The 10193-nt window shown below is 40.5% G+C and overlaps 1 protein-coding gene across 1 annotated transcript in view; it reads left to right on the top strand.

Annotated features, from left to right (window-relative positions):
* LOC107100498 (cytohesin-3-like) overlaps window positions 1-10193 on the top strand; it is a 71082-nt gene that overhangs the window by 37263 nt on the left and 23626 nt on the right. Inside the window, exons 6-9 of the mRNA XM_015399001.1 lie at window positions 1345-1425; window positions 1517-1629; window positions 8409-8557; window positions 8683-8794. Coding sequence (XP_015254487.1) covers window positions 1345-1425; window positions 1517-1629; window positions 8409-8557; window positions 8683-8794 — 455 coding nt within the window. The remainder of the gene's footprint in view (window positions 1-1344; window positions 1426-1516; window positions 1630-8408; window positions 8558-8682; window positions 8795-10193) is intronic.

Here is a 10193-nt window from a genome sequence, read left to right as displayed (position 1 = left end):
CTTGAAAGCTCGCGAGATCAGGATGGTCTCACGAGGCTAGAAAAATGTAGCTCAACATTTGGAAATCTTTTTAATATACAGTCTCAACCCTGCAAAAAAAAAATCAGGAATAAAATCAATTCAGTTTATTTATATAGTGCCAGTTTACAACAAATCTTTTTAATGCACTTTAGGGAGACAAATCTATCAAATCATCCAGACAGATTTTCTTTCTAAGGAAACTGAGTCGTAATAGAAATATATAGCTCCTATCCCTGAAAGGTGAATGGATAGGAGCTATAACGTTGGAGGTTTGAATCCAATCTTTTATTAAGATTCCAGTAAATTTCACACGCTCATGATGGTAGACTGCCTCATGGCCGGTGCTGATGAATGGAGTTCGTACCAACTGTAAGGGCCATCACATCCCTTTGCTTTAAGTTGTCTGGGTGCTTCTACTGCTTTTTGCATCACTCTAAAACTTTATGATTTACTGAAAGCTTTATTCACTGGAAAGCACCAAAGAGGCCCACCTACCCACTAAAGCCACAATAAACACCAGCTGAGGGTCTGCACCCACTAATTACCTCTAATGAAACTGATGCAAGAAGCCGGGGCCTATCATGACATGCTGAGCAGAGGTGAAGATTGGAAACAGGGAACCATGCAAATAAGTTTTACTTTGGAAAATAGACTCACTGTCATCACACACAACATCGTATATATTAGTATATTACCTCCAGCTTTACAAACAGCCCTCCTCCCAGACCCTCCTTTGCAATAACAGCGTCTGGAAATATGTGTCTACCCTCAGAGGACCGGCGTCTTTGGGTGTGACTGAGCAATAAAGGCTGCAGCGTTACAGACACAAACTCCCCAGTCTTCCTCCAAATAAATTACAGAATGCTATTGTAATGAGGGATTGTTGCCGTCTTCAGATGAACAAGGCCTCATAAAACACAAACATCTCTGTCAGAACAGCTTTGATTTGGTTTGAAGACAAGCAGGCAAAGGATTGCGATTCCTGTTTGCTGTAAATATGATCAGAGAGCAATTCTCAGAGTCCTAAACAAAGTTCTGACAAAGAAAGAAACCTCAGCTTGGTGCATGTTTTTTTCCATCTCAATCAAATGCTCTCCATCTACCCGCCCACCTCCTCCAACTCAGCCGGCTGTTTCAATTGCTTCCAGACGCACAGAACGTCTGACAGAAATACGACAAGAATGCAGCGAAAATCATGCTAATTTTCTAGCTTGTCTCCTGCTTTACATTTATATGGCCCCTCCTGGATGAATCCCTTCACCTGAAGAGAAATGAATAACCTCTGTCTGAAATCAAACTGTAAACTCTCTTTTTTTGACCTAGGGATGACTTTAATATCAAGGTTCTTCAGGCCTTTGTGGAGCTGCATGAGTTTGCAGACCTGAACCTCGTCCAAGCGCTGCGGTGAGGAGACTTGATTCCCTCCAATGTTCAGAGAAGAAAGGCCTGGCATTAGACACATGGTGCTACTCCTGTCATTTTCTCTCCGTTTTAGGCAGTTCCTATGGAGTTTCCGACTGCCAGGTGAAGCCCAGAAGATTGACCGGATGATGGAGGCGTTTGCTTCGCGCTACTGCCAGTGCAACCCTGGAGTCTTCCAGTCGACAGGTCAGATAAACCGCTGGTTACTGAGGGGAAGACCAGAGACAATAGGATGTTTCTCAGATGTAACCTTAAAGCTGTCAGATGAGCTCCAGTACATCTTCAATCCCGCTGTGTGTCTCTACACTATAAAAAGTGTTACTGCAGGTGGAGGAATATTTTATTCTTTGGACAGGAGGCTGTAAGACAAAGAAAACACCCAGGAGTATAGGGTATAACTTTTTTTAGAAGTTCCTGTTCTTATGTTGTTCTATGGAGTAAAATTTGTATCAATATTGTTGCAAGTAAAGAAGATTTTTTATCAATAGTAATTTAAAAAAAATATATATAAAAATGCGGGCATGCGTTGGTTGCGCGAAGTTAGCGAACATGACCCATGTATGGAGTCCTTGGTCCTTTGTCGCATGTCTCTCCCCCTCTCTCATACCCCCTTTCCTGTCAGCCTACTGTTAAAAAAAAACGAGCCACTAGTGCTGTAAAAACAACCTGACTCCGCCAGATGGATTTGCTCCGTATATCCATCTGGAAACCTTCCGTTGAAGTAATTTTGGGAAGGGGCGAAAATACTGGTTAGCTGATTGGCCTATGTTGGTGATAGACGGGCCAAATAAACCAATCAGATCAACGAAGCATATGACGTAACAGAGCGACGACGAAGAGGATCCAATTGATAGATCAAACTCTTGTCGAAACCAGTCGGAAGAAGAGCAAAAACATCTTTTCCTCTGAGAAAAGCCTCCAGAGCAGTGTTATGCTCTTCTTTCAGTGAAGAAATACTCTGTAATTCCGATAAAACTTGCTCGATAGCCACGCTAACGCTAGTTTCATCGGCTGAAGCCGCCATGTTCTTTAGACTGAACTGTCGCGCTTCTCGTTGCGTCACACCTCAACCCGCCTCAAAGCCAACGCTGATTGGACGTTCGTTTGGTGAACGGCTCCAAATTTTCTTCAACGCAGAGTAGCAAGACTGATTAGCGAGTGAAATCTTGAAAGCTCGCGAGATCAGGATGGTCTCACGAGGCTATTTCCTGTCAGCCTTCTGCTAAAAAAGACAAGCCACTAGTGCTGTAAAAAATCCCCCAATTTATGTTGTTTAATTAAATTTTCTAATATTTGTATTTTTCAGAACAATTTTTAGCTATCATATTCTTTTTACTTAAAGCCAAATACAACCTTTACTTTTGAATGCTGAACAACAGGAATGCATCTCTGCCTGTCACCCCAGAGGAAAGCAGGCCTCAAGGTCTGCGATCTGTAAAGCTCAATCTGACGAGGAGAAAAAAAAGCTGTTCTAAAATTTGGGGGAAAAGAACATTTCACAAAACTAAAATGTGGAAAGAGTAAATCTCTCAGAAAACAGCAAAGTTACTCTGAAATCTTTTTTGATAAAGAAAATTTTACAAATTTCTGGATTATATTTTTTTAAATATCAATTTACAAATTCTTTTCATTGCTTACAGCAATAAGTTAAAAGAATCTGCTCCACATAAGTTCAATCTGTAAAAAGAAAATAGCTATTGACCAGCAAAGTGTTAGAATCGGATTTTTCTATTGTGAATAGTTGCTTAGATTAAGATAATAATAAGATAATAAGATAATTAATTAATTAACTAAGTAAAATGTAGTAAAGTCAGAGAAAAAGAACACGGTTCTAAAAGCAGTATTTTGAAAACAGGGAGTGGCGCAGATTCTTAATAAGATTTTTCTCTGGACTTGGATTGAGACATTTTTAAACCTGAATATGCTTTGACCTAAAACAGTGATTCCCAGACACCATGAGGAGGACTCTGCATCCTTTACAAATGTAGTTTATATATTAGAAATAATATATGCACAAGAATCCGAATAAGAATCCTAAATTGCATTGGCAAAAAACAAAAGCACCTACAATAAGTGGTTATTTTGTGGCTAATCTTCTAAAATTCTTGGTGCGACTAGCAGTTATAGAATGACTGGAAAAGAAAGATCAAGTTCTATTAAGATTGAGGTAGTAATAATAATTCAATTATTTGTCTTTATTTAGCCCTAATTCCTCTCAAAGCACATTACAGAGACAATTCAACCTGATGAGTCAGAATGGTTAAAAGTTTCCTCTCTAAGGAAAACCAGCTGATTGCATCAACTCACTGACTTTGCAGGATTCTGTACTAAATGAGCAGGTAGAGACGGTAGACATTAACTTAAAATTTGTCATTGAATCTACAGCCGGCCTACCCAAAGTTGGCCGCCGAGAGCCGCTGTCCCCTAGATTTTACAGTTTTCCCAGCTTAAGCAGAGCTGATTTTAATGATTCCAGCTTAGCAGAGCCTGTTAATCAGCTACCTATGGAAATCAGAGGTGCTGAAGCAGGAAACCTCTAAAACCGGCAGGAAATGGGACCAACACTGAGCAAGCCTGCTCTACAGCAATCCTTCACACTGAGCATGCATGTGGTAACAGTGGAGAGCAAAAACTCCCTTTTAACAACAAGAAACGCTTTGCAGAAACGGGCTCAGTGTGAGCGACCTGCTAAAGAGCCCAAGTGGGGTTTTAAGGAGACAGAAGCAGATATACAAAAAAACATAGAAGCACTGATCTATAAATACTTTCTATGTTAGAAAGGCTAACGGTAAACTAGCTCCCCAGGTGGTACTGTCTAAGAAAGAAACAGTTAAGCAGATAGGCTCTGACTCAGTTTGGACTGAAAAACAGGCCCAACTCTATCATCTACAATCAGAAGTGGTAATGGCAGCAGCCCAGCTGATAGCTTTCCCTCCAAGAAAGATTCACAGTAAAACAGGAACAGACAAGACAAAGTTACAATGATGGCAAAAAAAAAGAGAGAATATAAAGTTAGGGATTGAATAGATACAGCAGAATGGAAGAAAAGGGAAAGAATGAAAAAGCAAGATGAAAAGTGGTCCCTATGTCCTCCAGCAGTCTAAGCCCATAGCAGCATAAATATAGAGATGGCTCAGCATAACCTGAACCACTATATCAGTTTTGTCAAAAAGGAACGTCTTTGCTTTTCAACCTAGCCTTAAAAGTAGACAGGGTGTCTGCCTCAAGGGCTAAAACTGGTAGTTGGTTCCACAGGAGAGGAGCCTGATAACTAAAAGATCTGCCTCCCATTCTATTTTTAGAAATTCTAGGAACCACTAGTAAACCTGCAGATTGAGAGTGAAATGCTCTGTTAGGAACATAAGGAACATTCAGATCTCAGGAAGTTGTGGCCTGTTGGTTAGGGGATTGCGCTTGAAGTTCAAGTCCCATTACCACTCTGGACTGCCACTCTGGGTCCTTGAGCAAGACCCTTAACCGCACACAATGCTCCCGGGAGCCACACATTGGCAGCCCACTGCTCCCCAAGAGGATGGGTTAAATGCAGAGAGTTAATTTCGTTGCTTTGTACTTGTGAAAATGTAATGACAATAAAGTTTAATTTTATTCTATGCTGATGTCAGATGGTGCCTGATTATTTAAGGCTTCATATGTGAGAAGGTAGATTTTAAATTATATCCTGGATTTAACTGGAAGACAATGAAAGGAAGCTAAAATAATCATTTAAAAGATAATGCGTGATAATGCGGACAAATATTATTTATAGTGTACTTTACATAATTATCTCAAAGTACTAGAAAAAGACAAAAATATCAAAGGTTAGTTATTGGAAAAGTTTACTTTGCTCCTTGATCCAAATACATTAAAGCCCATTAAATTAAAAAAAGACGAATCCAGCATGAATGTTTTTGCATGACACTCAATATGCAGTAGAAGGAAAAACAACAGCAACAAACAAGGTTCATCCATTATTTAGCACAAGCCAACCTGCTGTTTTGATAAACAAAAGCCTACAGCTACATCGTTCACTGAATATTTAAAGAGGTTTCAGAGACCTGATGAACACCAGCCGAGCAGCTTTATCTTTAGAGATCTGGGTGCTCAGTCTCTAACTGCATTTGTTTAAAGATTATGCTAACACAGATTGTGTTCTAACCATGATTCCCTGATTTAAACAGTTCAGTGGAGCAACTGTACATCGTAAATAAATGACCTCATCCAGTAGAAAAGGCGGGGACATTTTAATGAGCCTATGGATGTGGGACAGACCATTACCATGGTACCTCGCATCTGATGATGGCCATACACTGAACTCCCTAACAGGGAGAGGGAATTCTTTTTATTCAACAAAACGGGGGTTTCAGAGAGACAATAGGATGGATGGCGTGTCAGGGAGAGCAGACAGACACGCCAGTATGAATGATTCATTTACGAGCAGCCACTGGCCCATGAAAGTTTAAGCATTAAAACACCAGACCCATGAATCTGTCTGAACACCACTTAGATAGATTGCATGTTATTCAGCTTTTATAGGCAAGTATAAAATAATGTCTAAAAAAGTAGTACAAGAAAAATGCAAGAAAGCATTGTGATGGATGTGTCTGACAGGTCTTTCCTTGAAGCTTTTAATCATCAATAAAATGATTTAAAAAAAAAAGGTTTAAAAGAGTTAGATTAGATAAGATTAGATTAGATGAGCTTTATTGATCTCACAGCGGAGAAATTCACTCGTCACATATTGGCATAAAAGTTACAGAAGGTGCAAACAAGGAGGAAAAAGGTGCATTAAGAATAAGCAATATATATACAGTATATCAAGATAAATAGGATTAAGGTGCAAGTGTACATGTGTCGCACACAATGAAAAACAAAATAAAAATAACAAATAAAAATATGTACAATCCAGATGCCTTATATACAGGTGGATTTACTTTTACGTTAAAGTTTAGTAGGTAAGGAACAACGGTGAGGTAGTGGTATGACTATTATATTCACATATGTTGCACAGTCAGCATATTGCACAGAATATTGCACAGTCAATAAATAAAAGAACTATAATATAGCTGCACAGAGGTTTTTACAGGAGTTATTGTGTTTATAGTGCATTATTATAGAGTCTGGTGGCAGCAGGAATGAATGACCTGCGGTAGCGCTCCTTCTTACAGACAGGGTGTCTAAAGCCCCATTTACACTACCCTTGAAAAACCGATCCAGGCCGAGACCGGTCCGAGCTTGGATCGGTAACCAGGCCAAGCTCAGTTTTGACGACCGTTCACACGTCACACTTATCTCGGTTATCTCGACTCCTCGCCTCCTAGTGACGATGTGCGGTATTACTGCTAGGATTGAAGGAGGGACTCAAGCAGCTGGTGGCGGTAATGCACCAAACGCTGTTTGTCAACCGCCGTAAAACCCAAGAAGAAGAAGACGAAGGAGGAGGGAATCAAGCAAATCAAAATGGCGGCGCCCGTCACATTCAGAAAGTTATGCTTGATTATTATTGCTGTACTTCCGTGTTTGCGGTGGGTCAGGCGAAGACGGCAACCTTGCGCGGATGTACTTGAGAAAGTCGGCTTTTGGGAAGCCGACTTTCTGGAATGGAGTGTGAATCGGCATGTTCAGCCAGTCGGCGATGACGCTTTCTGCTCATGCGCTCTTGTTATCAGAGAACCGAGCCAGGAAAAAACCGAGCCGAACCCACCTCGGGAACTGGTCTGCAGTTAGCGCGGTCCGGTTATGTCTATCTCGGTTCAGTTCAGGTTGTTTCCGTTCACACACGACAAGTTATCTCAGTTACTGAGCTCGGACCGGTCTCGGCTCAGTTTTTTAAGGGTAGTGTAAACGGGGTATAAGTCTCTGACTTTGGAAAAACAAAATACAGTAACAGATTCATAGATTGAAGTGCATAGGATCAGTTAAAGTTAGGGATGCACGATATAATGGGCCCCCTATCGGTATCGGCCTTAAAACTGAATATCGGACATCGGCCACCCCACCGATATTTAACCCCATATTTGATCAGCTTCTGAGTTTCTAAAGTCTTCCTCAAAAACTTCTTTTTTACAGACTTAAAAACTTCTAAAGACGAGGGAAAAAATATCGATACATTAAAATATCACAATATATTCATATGCTGATATATTGCCATTTAAAAACACCATATCAATCTCTTTTACTAATGAAATATTGCTATATGTCATCGTTATGCTACCAAATCCCCCGAAAATTCACGAAATTTTGCCAAATTTTTATATGTTGATATATTGACGCGGTATCGATCTATTTTACTAACAAAATCTCACAAGAATTTGCAAAATATCACGAGAGTTTGTAACAGAACGATGAAATTTCACGAGATTTCTAAAGTAAAATAGATCGATACCGCGTTTTTAAAAATCAATTTGTTATCAGCATATGAAAATATATTTGACTATATTATTTTTCAAAGTGTCAGAAATGGATAACAAAACTGCTATTTTCAATGACTACTTATTTTTGTCCAGCTTTAACATCGGTATCGATATTGGTTATCGGCTACATGAGTTTTAAAATATCGGCATATCGGATATCGGCCAAAATCCCAATATCGTGCATCCCTAGTTAAAGTCCCAATGGAGATTGGCTAACTTGTACATTTGTGATCATTTGAACAGAAACAGCTGCTTTTAGAGCAGAGATCTTGAACGTTAGTTTAGTCCAGGGACCCCAGGGAAATTTAACTAGTGTAACTTGGGTCTTTATCCACCGTGGGACGTTTGCCTCAGGGTTGTTATTTTATAACGACGAGGGAGAAAGTTGTGCAAAATAACCACCTGGTCATAACTAATGAAAATGATCAAGTTCAGGTAATGTTTGATTGATAAAAGTTAAGAAATACAGTTTTTCTGTTACCTAACCGTTGATATAAAGACATGAGTGTAACTGATGGAGGCGGTTTTGACATATTCTCTGCCTTCCTGTTTCAGATACCTGCTATGTGTTGTCATTTGCCATCATTATGCTGAACACCAGTCTACACAACCCAAACGTCAGAGACAAGCCCCCCGTGGAGCGCTTCATCTCCATGAACAGGGGCATCAATGAAGGAGGGGATCTGCCAGAGGAGCTTCTCAGGGTGAGGGTTTGTCTGTGTTTGATGATGTATCATCTGTTACGCCTCTGTCACTCGTGCTCAGCACAAACGAGCCACATCCTTCATTGTTCGCCAGTTTCACTGAAAGCTTCCCTGCTTGTCTGCAGAATCTTTACGACAGCATCAAAAATGAGCCCTTTAAAATCCCAGAAGACGACGGGAATGACTTGACACACACATTCTTCAACCCGGACAGAGAGGGCTGGCTCTTAAAGCTGGGTAAGTGGATTAACAGAACCTGGATCTGGCTGGGTTCTGTCAGCAGAGCAGCAGAATTACTTTCAGTCATTAAAGGTTTTCCATTTCCTGTTTAGATGCTCTCTTTGCATATTTTTGTTTGTGTTGATGCTGGATTTTTAGAGGCCATCTTGGATGCTGATGGATTCTGGGCAAAAATGTCCGAAGGCATCCGTGGCTGTGCTGCTCATTTTTACATGGTGTGACATACTGCAGCGTGATAGTGCGCTAAAGACCTTATTATATCACATTTACATGCTGGATTCACCAGCTCTGTTTTTGCTCTGTCAAATAGGTGGTGAACGTAATTCTTTCTCCATTAATTTAACTCCTTTGTTTGATCTAACACTGATTAACGAGAGCAGCTGAAAAGGTCCAGGTCATGATGTTACCACCTCCAGAGTTTGGGAACCTGTTGTATATGAATGCTGCCCAATAGGACACAGTTTTTATTGATGATGATTCATTCTGAACATTTAATAAAGATTTTATACTGTTTGGCTGTACCTGTTGTAGGGCTGAAACAGCTAATTGGATTAAGTGTGATTAATTGTTACCTGGGCTGCTCAGTAGCGCAGCGGGTAGCACTGCTGCCTTGCAACAAGGAGGTTCTGAGTTTGATTTTCGGCCCAGGTTTTTTCTGCATTGACTTTGCGTGTTCTCCCTGTGCATGAGTGGGTTCTCCCTGGGGACTCTGGCTTCCTCCCACAGTCCAAAAACAGGACTGTTAGGGTAATTCTCTAAATTCTCCTTAGGTGTGAGTGTGCGTGTGTGAAGGGTTGTTTGTCCCGTTTGTCTCTGTGTTGCCCTGTGATGGACTGGAGACCTGTCCAGAGTGGACCCCAGCATAGACAGCTGGCACCAGCACTGATAAGCATTAGGGGTGTAAATCACATCCATCATGGCGATTCGATTCAGTATCGATTTCCTCCCCAACGATTAGATTATTTTCGATACTCAAGAATACACCACGATACGATTCGATTTGATTAATTGGTTCGTTTTTTTTTGTTTGTTTGTTTTTAAACCCTTACAGGCTAGATAATGTTTCATATTTGAAATAAATCAAAGAAAGCTGTAATATCGTTATGGATTTTTTTTTAGAAACAACAGCAAATAACAGAAGTAGAAAAGTTGTACTTCACCTATTCCTATTAAAACCTAATTCACTGAAAAATAATAATAGCCCTACGTTATAGATTCTGAAAGGCCTTGCATCAAAAAATACTGCAAAAATACAGCACATAATCAGTGCAATGAGTGCAATGCAATACCTCGGCTCCAGACGTCACCGCCCCCTCCACAGACGCTCCGCTGCTCCTCTCCCAAATTCTAGCTGACCTGTCAGTGCCGCAGACAAGAGGCCGGCTTGTTTTGTTTT

This window comes from Cyprinodon variegatus, unplaced genomic scaffold (assembly GCF_000732505.1).
Source record: "Cyprinodon variegatus isolate N-32 unplaced genomic scaffold, C_variegatus-1.0 Scaffold979, whole genome shotgun sequence".
Taxonomy (NCBI): Eukaryota; Metazoa; Chordata; class Actinopteri; order Cyprinodontiformes; family Cyprinodontidae; genus Cyprinodon; species Cyprinodon variegatus.
Note: the sequence above shows the minus strand (reverse complement) of the source record. Positions and strands in the feature narration are given on the sequence as shown.